Raw genomic sequence first — 21,198 nt, 5'->3', positions numbered from 1 at the left:
TGACATCTTTTCAGACTCAGCATTGGCAAATATATGCTTATATTGTGTTACATATTTTCTATCTTATTAATTTCAGTTCTTTGTATTTCCTCCCTTCTACTTTTTTTGGGTTTCGTTTATGTTTTTCTTCACTAATTTCTGAGATTAAAACTGAGCTTATTGATTTTGGCTTTTTTCATTTTCCATTATATAATTTTAAAGTGAAAAAAAATCACTTTAAGTATGGCTTTACATGCATCATAAAAGATTTGAGCTAACTGTTCTCATTTTCATTATTAGAAAAAAAAAAACTGTAACATACTGTAAAATTGCAATTCTTTGTTAAATTTTTTTCCATGAGAAGTATACACATTTTAAATGTTTCATATGTACTTGCAAGGGCTCTGAAGCAAGGTGCAGGGTTCTAAGTATGTCCATTAAATCAATTTTCATAATCATGTTGTCCACATTTTCTATACTACTGTTTTTTAAAAGTCTATTTGTCCTATGATATTTGTGGATATTTAGTTGTCCTCATAGTTCTGAATACTTTTGCTTCTAATCTTTTGGGATAATATGTATTTTTATAGCTTCCAAGTGAACTGGATCTTTCATCACGATAAAGTCAACCTTCTTTATCTCTAGCAAGTTTTTTAATAGTAATGTCTATTTTACCTGATAGTACTGATAATATGACTATCTTGGCCTTTTTCAGGTTTGAATGGTATATTTTTTCAATCTTTTAAATCTCCTCATACTTAAGAAGTATTGTTTGTTTTAGTTGGTTTTTAAAAATTCAGTTAACAGTTGGTCTTTATTTTAACTAAAGCATTTAGGCAACATACATTTAATGTAATTACCAAAATACTGTGTCATAAATCTCATATATTTTTTCATCCCTATTTTTACCTCCTCTTCCATGTTCCCTTTGCTCTCTGTTCTTCTGTTAGTTGATGCTGTATTAAAAAAAAATTCTTTCCATAAATCTTTCCATTAGTTGCATTTGGTTTTAAAAATTATTCTAGTTCACCTTAAAATTTGGAATCCTTAATCAGAATCTAATGGTACTTTCTTCCAGATAATACAAGTGTCTTGAACGCTTCACTTTTATGTCCCTCCAGATTTATACACTCATTTTGTGGTTCAGTTCAGTTGCTCAGTCATGTCTGACTCTGTGATCCCATGGACTACAACACACCTGTCCATCACCAACTCCCAGAGCTTACTCAAACTCATGTCCATCAAATCAGTGATGCCATCCAACCATCTCATCCTTGTTGTCCCCATCTCCTGCCTTCTCCATTTTGTGGTATATAAAATATATATACATATATATATACACACACACTTTAAATTTCACAATGAATTATTTTTATTATTTTGTATATTCAACATTCATTAGATTTACATACACATTTATTGCTTTTTTTTTTTTTTTTTTGCTTCTTTCTCCTCCCCTGCACCTATAACCTTTCTGGACTCAGTTTCCTTTTTGGGGGGAATCATTTTCCTTTTATCTACAAAAATCCTTTATAGTTTCCTTTTAGTAAGAATATGTTGGTGGTGAACTTTCACAGTTTCTAATATGAAAACAACTGCATTTGCTTTCAGTTCTGATGGGTAGTTACGCTGGGATTAGAATTTTAAGTTGTATTTATTTTCTTTCAGCACACAGAACATGTTTGTCATCTGGCTTTCATTGCGACTGTCAAGAAGTTAGCAGTCAAACTTTTGCCTCTTTTTAGGTACTATTTTTCTCCTGGCTAATTTTAAAATTCTGTCTTTTTTTTTTCTTCCAATTTCAATATGACATATTTAAATGTGTATTTCTTTGAATCATGTTTTTAAATTATTGGGGTTCCTGAATCCTTGATATCTTTCATAATTTTTGACAAATGCTCTGCTAAAATTTCTTCAAACTTATGCTCTCCCATCTCCCTTCTTTCTGGGACTCCAAAAAATGTATATGAGTCCCTTTCCCTCTTATTCTCTTTTATGTATATTGGTCCTTTTCTTTCTCTGTATTTCATTCTGGATTTCCTTCCATTCTGTCTTCCAGTTCACTGGTTCTCTAATTTAACTATATTTAATCTTCTGTCAAACTCATCTATTGAGGGTCTTAATTTTTGTTGTATTTCTCAATTAAGGAATTTCCAATTATTTCCTTTTCAAATCAGCTATTCTACTTTTTATAGTTTCTAGTTTAGTTGAAAATCTAAAATTTTCAAGTTTGTTTTTAACTCTTTGAACATAATAAGCATACCTGTTTTGAGTCAGTGTCTAATAATTCCAGTATCTGGATATTTGTTGCCTGTTCTTTGTGTTGATTCTTGCTTACAGTGTCTTGTCTCCTCACATCCTCTCTGATTATGTGCTAGACACTATATTTGAAAAATTATTGTGGGATGGTTTGTTTCCTCTGGTTCCCTCTTATTCCTAGAGTGTATCCCTTAAGATTTCTTGCCTAACTGGTATAAAGACTACTTTACACCTTTAAAGTAGTATACTTCACACTGTCCCTGACATGCCTTCTTTTAAAGGCCCTCCTCATTCCCTCTTGCCTCTTCACAACCTCCAACCTCTCACTCTAGAGCCTCATCCTCAGCGTCCACACAGTTGGTAGGCCTGGTGCTCCAACTTTTATGACCTTTGCCCTGCAAGAGTATATAAGTGGAGCAGAGCCTCTCAGCTGCCTTTTCCAGACTGGCATAAGAATGTGTAACCTACAGAACCACCTTTCCCAAGATTTTAAAATCAAAGAAATTTGGAAAGTAGTTTTGGCCAATATATATATAGTTATGAAATATATAGCGCAGCTGAAGTTAGAGATATCTGAAATAACTTATCACATCATTAATAAAAGAACAGAATTTGAGTTAAACAGCTGGCAATTAAATAATACCAGAAAAAAATGGAAAAAGCCTACATGATCAAAAATCAAGAGGTGCGTTTATTTTCTCACCGTTTTCTGCCAATGGAGCAAGAACTTCAAAAACCATTTCCCTCTTATCATGCTCTATTTGCTTCTTGAAGAGTTTCACCAGCTCTTCAGCAATGTTTGTACTAGCAAACTGTTCTTTACTTGACTCTGTAAAAAATAAGAGGAAAATTTAGAGTAAGAAAATAAAATTAAGCACAGAAACTGTTTTCTATTACTTTCAATACTTGGTCATTTTGTATCATTACTGATAAATGAAAACACTCTTCAAATACAGAAAACAGTCCTTTTTTTTTTTTTAATGCCTCTGTAGAGGAAAAATGTCTAAAGCTTTAAGATGTTCTGACCCAATTATATTCAAGGCTATAAAAAAAAATGTTTGCTAGCATAACATATAGGTAACCATAGCAATGGTAAAATTACTGTTATAAATTCATAGTTTCAAGGCTTTTAGCCAAAGAAGAAAAATTACTCATAGCAGATTGCATTTCACATGGCTGAATTAAAGGTGACTTGTTTTTATACCATTAGAGTGGTATACTTTCACACTGTCCCTGACATGCCTTCTTTCTTGTCTCCGACCTTTCACTCTAGAGCCTCATCCTCAGCATTTAAATATGCTTTAATATTTCTCACAAAAAAAGCAGTATTAAAACCAAATACCTTCCCTTTACTCCACTTTCATGAAGCTACCATCCAGTCTGTTGAATTTCACAAACAAGTTTCTTGACAGCACTGTCTACATACACTGTCTCTACTTCCTCAACTCACATGCATACCTAAACCCCCCTCAAACCAGTTTGGGCCCACCTCTACCTTCTGCAGTCTCCTCTGCATGCTCCTCCTTTCCACCAGACCAGTATAAATTCTAGTTCCTTGAGACTTCACCTTCTGCTTTCTTACCTTTTTGATCCTTACTCTCACCCTAGGCAATCTAATTTTTTTCCATAGCATAAAAATACCTCCTATATGTTGATGCTTATACAATCATACCTCTAGCCCTCTTCTTAACTCCAGGCTACTTAAATGTCCATTTGACATCTCCATTTGAATATCTTTCTAGCATCCAAACACCATGCCTAAGGTAGACTTCTGATATTCTGATATGTCTATTCTTTCTCCAAACACCATGCCTAGGGTAGACGTCTGATATTCTGATATATCTGTTCTCTCTCCAGAGTTCCTTAATTTAGTGAATAAACATGCCACCTACCTGCCTGCCACACATGCAGAAACCTGGGGGTCATCGCTCACTTGTTCTCTCTCAGTATATCCACAGAATAACCAAAATCTATCAGTCTACCTCCAAAATACAACCAGAATCCAGTCTATTTCCTTTCTGATTCTCAGTTCTTTTGCTGCATCAGATATCCTATCAATTTATCTAAAGTTTCTCTCAGAAAATCAACCAATCTAGTCAAGACTGCTTGCTCTCCATGTCTGCTGGGCACTGACATCCTGGAATTCCTTTTTCATGATCTTGATGGATATTTTCTTCTCCTTCCTGTATTAGATACTCTATTACCTCTGTTCATTCACATTCAATTTTTTAGTTTCAGTGGACACATCCACCAGCAACTTTCTGAGAAAGGTAAACTACACTGTTTGAAGAAGATGAATATTTGGAAATTTTAATTGTCTGAAATGTTCCTTCCCACCTAGAGTGTACACCTGTAATTTAAATTCCTTCCTTACCTCATTCAATTATGTCCTCATAATGGCAATTATTGTAACTTACAATTATATGCTTGTTTATAAGTTCATTTTAGAAATAAGTTTCCACATCACCTACTAAAATATAAGCTGCTTGAGAGCATGACCACCACAAACACAGCATACAGTATGGTGCCTAGTACAGAGCAAGTGTTCAAAAGAAATTTGTTGATTTTTTGAATCTGTGACTGAAAAAACAAGTAAATGAGTGCAAGAGTTACATTCTATTCTCTAGTTTCTGATAAATCTCCTCCAATATCAAATAAAAAATATTACAAACTCAACTTTAAAAGAAAATGGAGAAACAAATATTTATATTTGTTTAAAACAGTTTTGATTTACTCTACTGTTACCCTGCTTTTGGCACATGTACCAGACCTATCCCAAAATGATGTGAATCCAGTCCAAGACTTCAAAGTAAGATTCATTAGTGCTACAAAAAAAAAAGCAAAGGGTGGAGTGTCTTTTCTAATAAGCTACCTAAACCCTCAGAAAGCAAATTTTACAAACAACACACCTTACCCAAAAAGTTAGTTTGATTTAAACAGGAATGATTTAATTCCTCAACATTTGCGGTTGCTCTTCTGTTTCACAGAATTCTTCAAATAAATGGAACACAAAATCATAGATGAAATAGACATGATTTATCTAGTTATGTACTCTCAGCTCTTTTTAAAATAGTTGAAGCACTTTTTTCCAACCCATATTTTATTCTTCCACTTATTAAAATGAAACAAAATCACCGTGTTAAGTATAATTCAGTCCATTTGCCAGCACAAGGGAACAATGCACCATGATTAATATAGGAATTCATGAAGAAAACCTGATCATATCCTGTAGGTGGATACAGAGAAAAGACAGCATGAACTGTGATTTGGACATTATACTTGATTTAAATGCCACCAGATCCTTAAGACTTTCAGCAAGAAGGATTTTTTCCTAAGGGTTTATTTCTAAAGTTTTGTTTTTGGTTTTTTTTTTTTTTTTTTTTTGATGTGGACCATTTTTTAAAAAGTCTTTATTGAATTTGTTACAATACTGCTCCTGTTTTATACGTTTTGGTTTTTTTGGCTGTGAGGCATGTGGGGTCTCAGCTCCCCAGCCAGGAACTGAACCTTCATCCTCTGCATCAGAAGGTGAAGTCTTAACTATTGGATAGCCAGGGAAGTCCCCCATTAAGGGTTTATTTTTTAACAAAATTATATATGAGTTTAAAGAGTTAGTTCCAATACTTACATTACTGGCAGAATCCAGTCCCCCTTTCCCATTTCTTCTTCAAAAACAAGCACATAAAGCTCTTTTAGCTAATTCACTGATATTTACCTCCAAAAACATTTTATATTGACAATTTTTGCTTTTTTAGTTTTAGGTATTTTTGATTGACTTTCCACTATGAAAGATGAAGCACTAGGTTTCTCTTTTTCCTGTCTCCACAATAACCTACACCTTTACAGTGTAATTATACTGTAATTTTGGCTTGAAGTAATTAGTGTTTCAATAATATACTGCTCCATGTGGCCTGGAGTTACTTTTATTTCCTTGGAATTACTTTTTTTTTCTCATTTACTTAGCTTTCAATGTACTTATTAATTCAACTCCAAACTCTCCATCGGTTGTCTGATTTTTTTTCTTAATAAGCACATTCTCTTTAGGTGCTCAGTTAATTTCATCTCGTGTAAGAGTTTCCCCAGTCTGGACTGGTTGCTCTTTGAAAACAGGGCATTTGCGGCTGTCATGTCACCATACTACTAGAAACTCCTATTTTCCTGTTGAATCTCTCGTCTCCTGATTCCTACATAATCTTATTATTTATATCCCTTGTTTCACTGGAACACATCTTCCAGAGGCTTCCAGGAAAGATATAAAGGATACCAATTTTCTGAGACATTCATGTTTAACACTGTCCCTATTTTTACCTCACACTTGACTGATGATCTGCATATAGAATTCTATACTGGAAATGATTTTTCCTCAAATTTTTGAAGGCAACAACATTCCATTTTCTTTTGGTTACCAGTGTTCTTTTGATACTTCTGATGTCTACTGATTCACAATCTTTTCTATGTAACTTTTTTCCTTCCTCTCTCTCTCTGGAATTCTATGAAATGTTCCCTTTGTCCCCATTATTCTAAAATTTCACATTGGTGTGCCGTAGTCTGCAGGCCTAATTTCACCCACTAGGCTGTCATTTGATAAGATTCTTCCAATCTGGAGAAATACATGTATTTTAGTTCTGTGACACTTGGGTTTATTCAGCAATTTTTTCCTATTTATCTCTTCCTAGAACTCTTGGACCGATCCTCTATCTACAAACTCTCTTCTATTTTCCATACCCTTGCTTTCTGCTTTACTTCTGTAAATATATCTCTGTACATTTTACTGTCTTTCATTTTAGCTGTTTTAGCTTTCTCGCTCTGTTCCTTTTTCTTTAAAAATAGCATCCTGTTATAGTTTCATGCTTACAGTATTTTTCTATTTGAGCATATTAGAGTCGTCCCCCCCCCCCCCCCCCCCCCCCGCATAGTTTCTATTTCCTCCAAGTTACTTCTGTAAAATTTCATTATTTCCCATGTTCAGGCTGTCCTCACTTTTCTAGTTGTCTGCCACTGATTAAGAACTGGGATTTAAAAACTGATTAGGATCTATGAGTGGCCTTGTAAGATTCCCTGTAGATCTGAAGGCTCTGTGTAGAAGAACTCCAACATAAGTATCTTTAAGTCCATATTCTAGAGAATAAATGGGATAGTTCCGCATACCTACTTTCACTATTTTCAGATTGGTACTCTAGTACCTCTCATTAATCTGCTGTCCCCAGTCTACCCTCTACTCTGAGTCTCTCTACAGAGTAAACACAGTCTTCTGCTTAGACGGGAAGGCCAGTTACCAGAGTGGGAAGGGAAAGAAACTCTTGATGCCACTAAACCCTGAACCTTTTGAAGACACCAAAAAACAACTGGTTAGTGCTTGGCTTTCCAATTCAGGATTCAAATTTTAAAGTTTTGCTAAGTGAGTTATTGCTTTTTTCCTTTCCAGGTTCTAAAAAGTTTTTATATTATCCCTTTTGCTTGTTTTCCCTCCCCTTTCCTTGATGGTTTTGTATTAAAAAAAATCTCTTTACTGTAGTTTTAGTTGGTTTCCAGAAGGGAGTAAAAGTACAGATTTTCATTCTAACATTTCTATCCGCCCCCCAAAATACTAATATTTTAAGCAGACAAGTTTATTTATAAAAGACTGTGAAGCCAGACAAAAAGGGGGGAAATCCCATTCTGCTTAATCTATAATGTTTATAAGCATGCAAACTTTAAAACTGGATTCATCCTATAGTTGTGAATATAGAATAATAATGTGTGCACATAAACTAGGAATCAAAGACAATAAAAAGGGCTGCACATTCCTTTTCTGCCCCCAATCCTGAACTAGACTGCATTCATTTATTTTCTATTTTATCTTTAAGCTATATCTTTAGTGAGCAAAAACACATAAATTTCTTAGCTCCAATTGTAAATAATATAATCCTAAAATGTAATTGGATCTACACTTTAACACTGAAACAATGTATCTATGATGCTTCAAAAAAAATAAACTAAAAGAATCTAAATGGATTTCCAGGTTAACATCTAAAGAAAAATGTATTTTAAGTATATTAATCAGTTATGAATAATTACATTTTGGTTTATGCCTAGGACTTACCAAGTTCTGCTAAGTTGCCGAAGGCAACAAGACACATTTCTGTAAGAGCCGCATTTTGGCAGTGGATGCCCAGTAACTTAACTAAGGTAGGAATAACACCCATGTTGATAAGCTGAGCTTGAAGGGAATCTGTTAAAAAACAAACAAACAAACAAGAAAACAAAACACAAAAAAAGTATTTACATATTAACTGGACATTAGTAAGAAGAAAACACCTCTTATACTCCCTACTGCAAACACAATACTATTTCATATGGTAAAGCAAGGTTAAGTCCACTCGTAAGTCTTGAAAATGTTTTAAGACATTAGTTCAAAGGAACTGAATTTTGAAACTTTTCAATGAAATTTTCAAAGAAATTTAGAAATGACAATAATTCAAGTAATATGTCAAATCACAGGTTTTTTTTTTTTAATGGTCTTATACCTTTACTAAGTAGGTTTTAAAATGCATAAACAATTAAATATTACCATTGGTTTCTAAGTTAAAAGGTTAGACAAAGTAACATTTGCATAACAGGAAGACACAGAGCATATGAAAAGCATAAGAAAAAAAGCAACTTTAATAAAGACTAAGAAGATAAAAGTCTTAGAACCCCTTAGAAACAGTTGCTTCATAATAAAGAATGAAAAATATATAACACATTCAAATTATTTATTTGCAGCGGAGTGTTCTTTGATGACTGTTAGGAAGGAAAGTTTTAACAAGGAAAAAAATCTGGTTACTTAAAATATTTCTCTTTTCAAAGTTTTATTTAATAATAGTGACAATCATCTTAGGAAAGAAAGGAAGATTTGGCTTGAGAGGTAAAGAGGTCAATATGGCTTTGTTATTGCTTGCCTTCATTTTCTAAGAAGCTAATTGATTTTAAAGTACTTAATATGCCCCGGATTTTCACAACGGCTCTTCATGAACAATGATAATAGAATACCTGTAGCAAAGTTGAAGGCAAGTAAACCAAAATGAAAACCAAAAGTACTGCCTCTGAGAATAAGATAAGAAGACACTCATATGCCTATGCAAAACACTATCACTACTAATTGCTGGTTCATCTAAAGATAGAGGAGAGCTTTCAAAATTTTTCCTTTTCCTTTTAAAAATTATATGCCATTTTCAAGTTAATAATTTTCTCCAAATTTTTTTAATGTATTTTTTAATGTATTTGTTTATCTAAAGATAAAAGTCTGTTTCTTACAAAACACATTTTCCTCACAGCATGCATCCTTTGATGGAGTTTGTGTACTAATCTCTTTACCACTCTTCAGAGTTCTTAAGCTTCCCCGTGGCTCAGAGGTAAAGAATCTGCCTGCCAGTGCAGAAGACGTGGGTTGGAGCCCTGGATGGGGAAGGTCCCCTGGAGAAGAACATGGCAGCCCACTCCAGCATCCGTGCCTGGGGAAGCCCTTTGGCAGAGCTTTGAGGGCTACAGACCGAGGAGTTGCACAGAGTCAATAACAACAACACAGTTCCTAACCTGTAGGTAAGGAGATGGCTGGGTGATTATCAGGAAGAAAAGGTAAGGCTGAGCTGTCTCACATGCCAACTGATCACTTGCCTAGAGGTCTGTATAGTTAATTTTTCCTGCTTTTAGAGTCAAATATGAAGAGATAGCCAACAGAGGCTTGTCAGCCCTGAAAACTGATGGTAATTGTGGATATTATCTGGCTCAGTTGGGGGGGGTCATCTATACTAGAAAGAGACTTATTACCAAAATAAGAATAGAAAACAAATCCCGAGACAAAGGAAGTTTCCATTGAGAGTTCAAATAGTCTAAAACAATTTCAAATTTTGCAGTGGAATTATGAAGTCTGTTCTAAAAGGACATGTATATAAAAGAATGTATTCAATTAAATGATTCATTTTTATGCTTCTGATGCTAATTATTTTTTCTAACTATACAATTCAGTAATGACTCACAACACTTACATTATCTTACAGGCAAATCACCTATTATACCTATAGTATTATACCTATTATAGTATATTATATTGGCAGAATATTTGTATTTTGGTTATAGTATTTATAAAGATCATGCACCAAGAAGCTTTCCAAGTTAGAAATTATTTTGGTTACTTACCAGTTGATAGAGTGCCTTATAATTAGATCACCTCTGCAGATCCTTGTTCTTTAGCAATATTTTTATTTATTTATTCGTTTTGACTACCTCTTCAAATACTGCAGAGCTGCTGAATCATTAAATCTCAGGTATGTAAGCGTGAGCACTAGCGCATGCATTGAGTGAGTCAAACTCCACTATATGTCTGCATATATGTAAGCATCACACACCCCCTCAGTACTGTTGGTACAAACTGAAAATCCAACAGTCCAGGGACATTAGAGGAATAACAAAATATAGGAAGGAGATAACAGGAGAATGCCACTTAAATAATGCTCATGTTTTCTGAACTTGGCATCTCTACCACTTTCTTTGACTACTTTTACAACATTACTGATTTTGGTTCCAGGGATAAGAGGGCCAAAAATAAAAACATTACAGAGTTTCATACAATCTGTGGCATACAAACTGAAGCAGCAATATTTGAAATTGTGGTAGGTAAGCAGAAATTGTAGCATAGTCCAATGGCATATGGTATAAATTGCCATAATTCATGAAAATCACATTGCTTCATGAAAATGTGTTTTCAAGCTACCCAGGAGCCAAATTAATTGTGTATTCACATACAACACACATACCACACACAAGTAAAGAGAAAAAATATATAGTCATCCAATACACAGGTCTCATTTTAGACCACTTGGGTGCCCATCTTTTATATCCATTTCTATGAAGGTAACTAAAACAAAAGTTACACTCAAATAATTCTAAAATCTGTTTATGCCAATTGCAGCCAAGTCATTCTCCTTTGTTAATGGAGGCCAAGGAGAGGGAAATATCTTTACTTAAACAAGCTGATACAAATTTTCATCTCAAGATAGGCAGGCATCCTAGAACATGGTTCTTAAAATGGAGTCCCCAAAACCCTTTCAGAGGATCACCAGGTCAAAATTACTTTCATAAAAATACCAAGATTTGATTTGCCTTTTTCACTGTGCTGACATTTCCATTGATGGCACGACAACAGTAGTGAGCAAAACTGCTGGGGGCATTAGTATGAACCCAGTCAATGGCACCAAAATGTATCAGTAGTCACTGTATTCTTAACATCACACATTCACAGTAAAATAAATGCTGTTCTTTTCAGCAATTAAAGAAATTTAACTTATTTTTTCATAAAAAGATGCTAGTTATGTTGACCTATAATGGGTTTTTATTATTTGAAAGTGTGATACTAATTTTTAAAATGCCTTCATTTTCATTTCTAATATAATATTGACAGATATAACCTATACATATGAACAAAAATTCTTTGAGATCTTTGGTAATTTTTAAGTGTCTAAAAGAGCCCTGAGATCAAAAGTTTAAGAATCATTCGTCCCCCGCACCCCTGCCCTTGCGGAGGGGCTATAGAGCACTTTCCCCCATAATTTTGTAGGTCTTGTGAGATAAACAAGACTACCAAAAAAAAAAAAAAAAAATCATTGCCAATGGATTACTTAATTTTTACAGGAACTGGGGGTAAAAATATAGAAAAGAGATCTAAAATTCAATGATATGCTTGGCAGATGCAAAAGAAAGAAATTAAAAGCATGGTAGGAATCCTAGATACTGGTGCTTAGATATTTTGAGTGAAATAACATTAATTAAGCACCAGAACACCTCATTTTGCTTATATGAGTAGATATTCTACTTAAGTCTAGGAGAATATTCCATGATTAGATCTGGTTGCCTATTTCAGTTACAACTTACTATATTATCAATACATAGTTCTTTTGAGGGTTAAGTGGAGCTCCTGTTTGTGTGGAATAAATTAGTATTAGTTCTTATTGCTGGAAGCAAATGATTAAGTTGAATGACTTTTTCTTATTGCCCAAAGAAAGCTGTTCATAGACTTCAAAGGACATGGCTGACACTCATGCTATTGTGAACGGTATCAGGGATATGACTCATAAATTAAAGACTAACTGGAAGAAATCCTCAGAACCAGTTCACATTCTCTAGATACATTTGAGAGAATAAGACACAATTCAAGACTGAGACTTATTGCATCCTTCAATGAATACCAGCAACTCCAAAAGAATGTCAGAGCTCAACAAATACATTTCACAAGAATGCAACCCAGGCCCATACATAGCAAACACGTATGTGTGAAAGACAGTCTTTAGACAGGACAATGTCATAAATGTCTGAAGACTTGTAAAAATTGCTCCTGACACACATCACAGACAAATACTGACCAAAATACAGAATTACAAAATTACATAATATCAAGATGACACAGGCCCTGCATGTATGGGGAGGAAGAGGAAGAAAGGCACTGAGGGGGTGCAATACAGATGCATATACAAAGAGATATAGAAGGCAATCAACGCATGCGCTGGTGTGGACACTTACCTACCTACATTTGAATTTCAATGGTTCCAAGTTCTTCAGGTCACACACACATGGAAACTCCAAAGAATGGAGATCTGGAGAGAAGATCTCAAGTTGAAGAACCTTTTTCCCCCTGAGTTTTCAGTTTAATGTTTCAAACATTGGTATAGATTATAGGGCCAGAAAAGTATGCCAAGAATTCTAGTAACTCAACTGAAGTTACGTGGATCAATTACTAAAAAGTATAGGTTTTTAACGAAGATAACACGTTTATCTTATTCCTAAGAAAAGGTCCTTACAATGTTATAAAATTATTAAGCTGATTAATAGGACATAATGATGAAACTGTGTCAAAGTAACACACACATATAGACAATTCAAAAGACACAGGCTCTACATTAGTATATAGATTTGGTATGTATAGTATTCATAGTATAAAGAGTACAACAGTCCTATTTATAAGCTTGCACAAAAACCACATCTATAGTCTAATTATATACAGTGGAAACAATAAAAACAAGCAAATATAAATCCTGATGAGTTGGATAAAAATCATTTGGGTATAATAAAGACCAAAAAACTGCCCTTTACTAATGGCATATCTATATTTCCAAAAATATATATAAAAAGAAAAATTATATATGATGTAACAGTGCAGTATAATTTGTGAGCTGAAGCAAGTTGTAGCTCTATAATCATGTTGAAAAGTAAACTGACTTAAATACAGCAACCAGGAGGATGGTCTGTGGTTAAAAATTTTATACATACACATGTGCAAGTACAAGACTTCCTGATTTCAGTTAAACTTATTATCTAGTATCTTTTTGTTGATTGATCAGGAAAGGGAAGAACTTTTATTCTAAATCTAATGCTGAGCAAATAAAACCAAAAATATTTACAACTGTTTAAAATTAACTTCAAATCAATTATTTTGAAATTTCTGTTTACTCAAAACATGCATTTCATGTTATATTTGCATACAGATTACCTTTATAATTTAAGCCCCAGGTTACATATCTCAATGATAATCAGCAATTTTAAAGAAAAAAAAAAGAAGAATCAAGATTCATTAGTATTTTAGAGTACTAGAGGTTTAAAAATAATACTCTTATACGTTTCGTACTTTCTGAAAGTTAACAATAAAAAGTGAAAAAGTTTCTAAGTTCTGAAACTAAAAGAGTCCCTACAGAGCAAAGTTTCCCTTCTGTAAAAGTTCTAGAGATAAATGACAAAATTACATGAGTATAACGTAAAAACAACAGTAACAATGGAAAATCTCAAAGCAAATCACAAGAGAAAGGAAAAATATTTTATTATTCTTAAGAGGCCTGTTCTCAATCCAATGACATCTAGAATGATTATGTCTTAATCTAGTAGATAATTTTTCCCTAGACTCACTTCAGTTTAAATTACTTACTACAGATCACCTATTGTTATAATGAACTGTTACAAAGAAGATTCCATTAAGAAAATTCTATGCTTTCATCTCAGACATAAACTGGTCTTTGAAAGGTTAAAGCTGTCAGTTTTTTAGAAGAGGACTACTTAAGTAGCTCTTAATTGAGAGAAAAACATTCAGTCTTGACCCTCATATGGCATGGCTAAAAGGCCACATCTACAGTAAGTATAAATTTAAGCATAAATTTTGTACAGCCAATTGAGCTGAGAGGCTAATTTACAGACAACACATGTATTTGGTAATCATATGTGTTTAAAAACATAAAAATTCTGTTTTACAAAAGAATGCTTTGGTTACAACAACAACAACAAAACAAATAATAGTAGTTACCCTAGAGAATTACTATGATTATGTTTTTACACTTTAAAATTACATAAAAGTTATTTGCAACACATAAACTGTGTTAAGAAATATCTACATAAGCCAAAGATTTCTGAGTTCTTTCCAGTAAACATTTTTCAATTAAATTTATTTTTCAATAAATATAGGCAGTTTGCTGTTAACTAGATTTTATTTGTAGTTAGAAAATAGTTACTAATTTTCATACAAGTTAGTTTACATATGACACTTTTCTGCTCTAAGTTTCTTGCTGAATGAATTATTTCAAGTGGTCTAAATTAAAGATGTGCTGATATTTGACCAAAATCCATTATATATATATCTCTGACTTTTGCCACAGCTCTGTCAAACAAGAATGTTTATGTCAGTGTCATCTCTTGGCACCTACAAATTTCTGCATAGTCAATGATCATGTGTTTGATACCATCATATTTCAATTAGTGTAACATAAACAATAAAAACAAGGCTTGGTCTTTCAATTTTACCTTCACTATCTAAATATGCACTTTCAAATACAGGTAAACATTTCATATAAAAATTTCCCGATGTGCGTCACGTGCTGAAATTCTATCAGCTGAAATGTAAATGTGTGTTTATATTGTAATATTAAAATGTGGCAATAACTAATGAATAACTAATGAAAGCTATATAAATGTAAAAATTAAATCAGGGCAGAATAACAGATTTTATCATCTATTCTCTTCAAAATTTACAACAAAAAATAAATGTTAGGATTTTTTTTATTTTTAGTTAATTAATTCCACTCCAGCTATGAATCTTTCAAGAGAAAGTCCAATTTGAGAATTCTTTACATCTTAGAGGATGAGTTAAAATCAGAAAGCCAACTCTGCCACCTTAAATTTTCACTATGAGGACATTCTCAAAAGTAATATTCAACAACATCTTATTAGTCACCTTCTACATGTTTTTACATGTTAGAGGATGAGAAACCCCAAACATATTTTGTTATCCTACTGTCCTCAGTTAAAACTGGCTATTTAGTATCATGCTAAATGTACTGTCATGATTATAAAAGCAATCTAGAAGCTAAAAATGCGGCAAAAAGTTATTACTTCTTTAATATAATGTCAATCTTAACATTGACATTATACATATATAATTAGCATATATATAATTATATATAATTAACATATTATATATATATATAACCCTATAATTATATATATAATTAACCCTAACCCTAATTTAGGGTTTTATATATATATATATATATAAATAAAACCCTATAATTTTATGTATATATAATTAACATTATATATAATGTTAACAAAACTATAGCAATCACTTCAGTTTTTTGTGATATATTTTGAATTCTTGTATTCAGAAGTTCATTCTATAATAGCCAAAACTGAATAATACTGGTAATAATTGTTAATGTGGAATTAAACTAACATATACATTTGGTACACCTCTACTTAAAACCAAATTCAGAGTCTGTCCATTAAATAACAATATTATTAGAGTAACAGTTTAGGAGGATTATGATGAAGGGCTAATACTCTAATTGGTCAAATTTAATAGGCAGAATTAGCAGAACAAGAACAATTAAAGCACAAGAACAATTAACTGCTCTGTCCTTCAATACAACAATTTGTTTAAAATGACATTACTTGTAGCAGAACTTCATGAATGTCACCTGCTTCAGAGTGATTAGAAAGCTCTGTTGGTCAAACAATGAAAATTCCGAAATTTTTACAAAGAGAACAGCAATTAGTAAATAAAGAATTCTAATATAAGTCTTTCATGCACTTAAACACACTGGAGTAAATTGAGAAACTGAGTTTCAATAGATAGAGCTTAAAAGTACATCTCCCATGCCATTTTAAAAAGAGAAAAAAAAGAACAGAATGTAAAATGAAAACTATACTTAGGAAAATTAATGTCATTAAGAAAAAAGACAATAAACTGCAAAGATACACTGTTTTGTCTTTTCCCCTTTAAGTTAGCCAGAAAGGTTTTAGTATTTAGGAAATTTGCAGAATTATTAATTAGCTTATACCCACAGAAAGTAAACTTTGAAACTAGTTCCTCATTCATGCAAAGCAAATCATTCTCTAAGTATCTAACATCTAGGAAGCATTCTTTCTTACCTATAATAAAGTAATACCAAAACATAAACAAGAGGCTCAGGCCAAAGTGCATTTTTAGTTTTTAATCAGGATTATTCCTTATTAATTTCTATTCTTCTTATTTTAAGTAAGAATAAAAATCAAGTAAGCCAAGTTAATCAGGCTGAGTTCATTACAAAAATGAAGAGTATTATTAGAATTGGGAAACTGCTGGTTGAAAATAAAGTAGCAGCTAATACTAACTACATATTAAGTGCTCTTTATTTTTTTAAGTGCTCTTTAAATTAGAGGAGAGAAGATATACTTTACAAGCCCATTTTAAACAACTGAATTTAAGTACTGGGCTTAATAATTATATTCAATATTTAGGATCTGACACTCCATGAAATGCACTTCATAAATCACACAGATGGCCTCCCTCCGAACATAGTTCAGTTATTGTAAGTCCACGTGCAAATACATTATCATGATAGTATGCTAGAGAGATTTCAGGAACCATAAAAGAAGAGAAATTAACTCTTTCAGTAATAAGGAGTTATTAAGACATCACAGAAAAATCAGCTCTATTTGTAAAAATCGTATACACACACACACAGGTATTGTGTATATATATATATATATATATATATATATATATATATATATCATACCAGTTGTCACATGAAGAAGCCTATCATAGACTGTGCATATTAATCACTTCAGAAGGAAACTAACTTTTCTTTCCTGATGACATGTTTATTTCCTCTACTTTTTTCTCTGACGGCATAGGTTATATAAAACAAGTAACTTCTAGTCTTTGCTTTAATGCTTATCATCATTAATAATTTTTCTTAAAATTATTACAGATTTTTCCCTATATTTTATGCTTGTAGCATAAGTGTACTAAGAAAAACTTAAACTCTCAGTTACGGAGTTTTCCAAGAAATATATATTGGTTATCATGGTTACTTGTAATATAATAAAAATGGTGGCCATCCATAGATTCCACAATAAGGCGCTAAATTATTCTGGTGCTTTGCTTTAGGTAACTGGTTTATTTCTATTCAAGCTGCAGTCAAATTTCAAGTATACATATGCAAATTTGTCAAGTCTGTGGATCACCTATGGTAAATTATTAACCACAGATCTGGCACTATTACTGTCAGCTTGTTTTCAATGCCACTTTCTCCTACTGCCATGTATGTAAACAGCAAATATAAACTAATGTGATAGACAAGAGTTTATAAAGGTCCTAACTTATTTAATGAAGAAAATGCATACCAGTAACATATTTTTCTTCCAATCATTGATTTTGCTGATTAAAAGAATTTAGACAATACAAGGCACCCAGAAAAGTCAATCTATTATAATAAATATTTTCCAAACTCCTACTATATACCAAAATGGTGTTCTATTTGAAAACAGCTGGATATTTGAACAAATTTTTCAATCTTCAGTGCAGTGTTTTGGCACTGGGTAACCAAAGCCAAGAAAAAAATATCCAAGAAACTAATGAGATTAAAAATACCTACAATAATAAGTTTGAGTTCTGGTTTATAGAACAACTAAAACTTTAAAGCTGTAACTACATGAAGAAAATACAGTTCACATTTCCTCAAACTGAATGCCAAACTGTCAACATGATTTTCTCTAACCACATCAGTCAGGTATTCAGAATATTTTGGAAGGCCACAAAACAGAAGTGCTTTCTCACCATGTGGAAAACAGGTATGACTTTTTCAAAAATGAAAATTTGAAATGATTTTCACTAAACAAAAAGTTTTATTCATGTTATTTTATTTAAATATTGTTTCATTTAGAAATATAATTGATGCAACTTTTCTAGCTAAGTAATTATTACTTTTTCTATTCAGATAGTCTACACTTAATTGTCTGAATATAAAAAGTTTTAATTGCTTCACTAGTGGGGAAACAAAAGAATACATCTAGTTTTTAGTTTAAAAGTCTTAGCAGTTTCTAAAGTTTTAGAACTCATGAAACCTGAGTTTTATACAGTTTTACCAAAGGGTATAAAAATGACTTTACTGAGTGTTTTCGTTATGTATCTTTCCTGCATGTTAGGAAACTTGATTTCCTATTTATTGTATTCCAAGATTTGAAAGGCTCAGAGCTGTCCACTAAAAGGACAGGAATCAAGATATTCTGAGTCTCAGCCTGTTGTCAAGCCACCTTTAAGACTAACAATTTGAAAATGTTCTCACTAGAGAAACTATGTTGGTGAGTCTCTGTGACCATTTCAGTACTTTCTTATCTTCATATTTTAAAAAATTTTAACTATGAAGCTAAAGAGTACCTCCTAACTACTAAGGAGACAAGTTATAGGGCCTGAGGGTAGCGTTAATTTTTCTGTTAGAGTAACAAGGAGGTATTTATCACTCAACTATTCTACTCAGAAAGTAGCAGAGGCTTGTGTACTGAAATTCAATAGCAAATACACATAAAAAGGAATTTCATTTATCAGTTCTAATAAAAAGTGCCTCCTGAGTTTCAAAACGCTCTCCAGGTGGACGGGATCAGTACCAAATGATCTGATCTTGGCCAAGACCTAAAATTAAGTTCGAAAGTATTAAACATATTTTTTAAAAAATAGTAATAATGGATACAACAAAGATGCTTAATAATTATACAAACAAAAAAGGATACAATTTAACTTAGAGAGCATTATGAAGAAAAAGAAATGCTTCACAAACTTTGATTCCCATGATAGACAAATGTAGAAGGAAGTGAAGCAAAGAATATAGTTACAAGTTTGGTATTTCTTCTTTTAAAATACTAAAGGTAACTCTATTTCTATTTTACCTAATAAGTTTTTAAAAGTGCATTCAAACTGCAGATTTTAGAAGAAAGGAATAAAAACATCACTGTTCCAAAAATGTTCTAAGAAAAATTAATATAGCTTTCCAAAATATCTAAGTTATTTCTTGGGAATACTTGCACACCTGGGGGTGAGGGGGTGAGTAACAACGTTTACAAAAGAAATATATCAGGCATTTAGACCATGCATTCTGCGTGTTGTTAACATTACCTTCTCAGCACATTTTCCTACAGTATGATATCCTAATTAATAGAAAATCACAATCTCCTTCAGATTAGAATTAGTGATGTTTTTGAAGACCATTTTGGCTATTTGATATGCTTTTATACAGATTTTTGAACAGCTTCCTCAAAGGATAAACAGCAAGTTTAGGTGCATAACAAGATGAATTCTTTTACAGCCAAAGCTGCCATAGTAACTTTACTAGTTTCTTTCATTTATATCTTTCTAAACCATTCTCCCACTTAGCTCTTGTCCCACTTTTGCAGATATCCAAGCTTAAATGAAATGGAAGGGAAAGGAAGTGACATGAATAACTGGCCAATGATTTCATAATGCAATTCAGATACCTGTGTATTATGATCAAATTTCAATTCTTTAGGAATTGGCTATTCATTTTGTAGATTATCCAGATTCTGCATTTCTGCTGTGCCTATCAATATGTTTAGGGCATTTTCTTTTCAAAAGTAAACCCACCAGAGGATAAGAAAAAGAATGGAAACTAACCTTATAAAGACTGCATCTGTTATCAGTTCAAGTAACACGCAAGTCATTTAATGAATAAGGACTATTTATTATCATTATAATGGATAATTTTAATTCAGAAGTTTAAAACCAGTGTTTCTTGGAAGGATGTGACTTGAGGACACATTCTGTTTAGCCTGTACAGTGCTAAAGAAGCAAATGTAATCCAACATTTAAAAAGAGAGGTCACAAAAAAGTTAGTTTTTTAGCTTCCTCCTACCACCAAATGAAAAGATTTGGCAGTAGTTGGCCAAACTGCCACACAGTTGGCTAGAGAAGAGCAGTAGCTCTCCCCTTCTAATGCGAAAAGGGCTATAGTTCCCACCATTTGCTGTTGTCACTAACACCAAGGTCAAATGTCAGTAGTCATTTGTCATCAAGGTTTACCTTTCTTTTTTAATTATTCAGAACATTTCTTTGGACTCATGAAGAAATAACAAATATACCTAAAGACCCCCATGTTTCTAGAACATGGGAAAGAACACAATTACATGTTCAATATAAAAGTAAATTTGTCTCTGCAAGAGACTTCAACGTAAAATATCATGATGAAGTAAGTCACAAAAAGACCTTATTTGTATTAATTCTAGGAACACGCCAGACGTTGAGTGTTTGATCCATGCAGTAATTCATAGAAGACAGATGATTTTTTTTGTGATATTTAAAAGTATGGTGAAGAAGACTTCATTTCATTATTTTTATGTTTGTTTAATCAACAAACATATAGGCTCTCTGAAAATTGGCATATCACTTGTTGCTGGGTTCTAAGAATGTTTTACAGAGACAAGAAAGTTCTGTTTACAAGTAAAACTTATTAAATGTCTGAAATTAAATATCTGCAATTGCTCTGAACTTTATTTTTCTAAGGCCAGATTTCATTACTTTTTTTTTTTTACTGTTACAAGTAAATTCAGCATCTAGAGGAAATAATTTTATTTATATAGACAGTGTTTATGTTTTAAAGTTGCTCCTGGTATTAATATAAAGTAATAAACAAAAAG

At 32.5% G+C, this 21,198-nt stretch overlaps 1 protein-coding gene across 4 annotated transcripts in view; it reads right to left on the bottom strand.

The window, feature by feature from the left end:
• The window catches only part of RAP1GDS1 (Rap1 GTPase-GDP dissociation stimulator 1), a 150,286-nt gene that overhangs the window by 25,500 nt on the left and 103,588 nt on the right, over window positions 1-21,198 (bottom strand). For all 4 annotated transcript variants that reach the window (XM_020901657.2, XM_020901656.2, XM_020901658.2 and 1 more), the window contains 2 exons: window positions 8,321-8,449; window positions 2,942-3,067 (listed from right to left, as the gene is read on the bottom strand). In XM_020901657.2, the coding sequence (XP_020757316.1) occupies window positions 2,942-3,067; window positions 8,321-8,449 (255 nt within the window). The remainder of the gene's footprint in view (window positions 1-2,941; window positions 3,068-8,320; window positions 8,450-21,198) is intronic.

Source organism: Odocoileus virginianus, chromosome 21 (genome assembly GCF_023699985.2).
Source record: "Odocoileus virginianus isolate 20LAN1187 ecotype Illinois chromosome 21, Ovbor_1.2, whole genome shotgun sequence".
NCBI lineage: Eukaryota > Metazoa > Chordata > Mammalia > Artiodactyla > Cervidae > Odocoileus > Odocoileus virginianus.
This window is presented reverse-complemented; position numbering and strand designations above follow the sequence as displayed.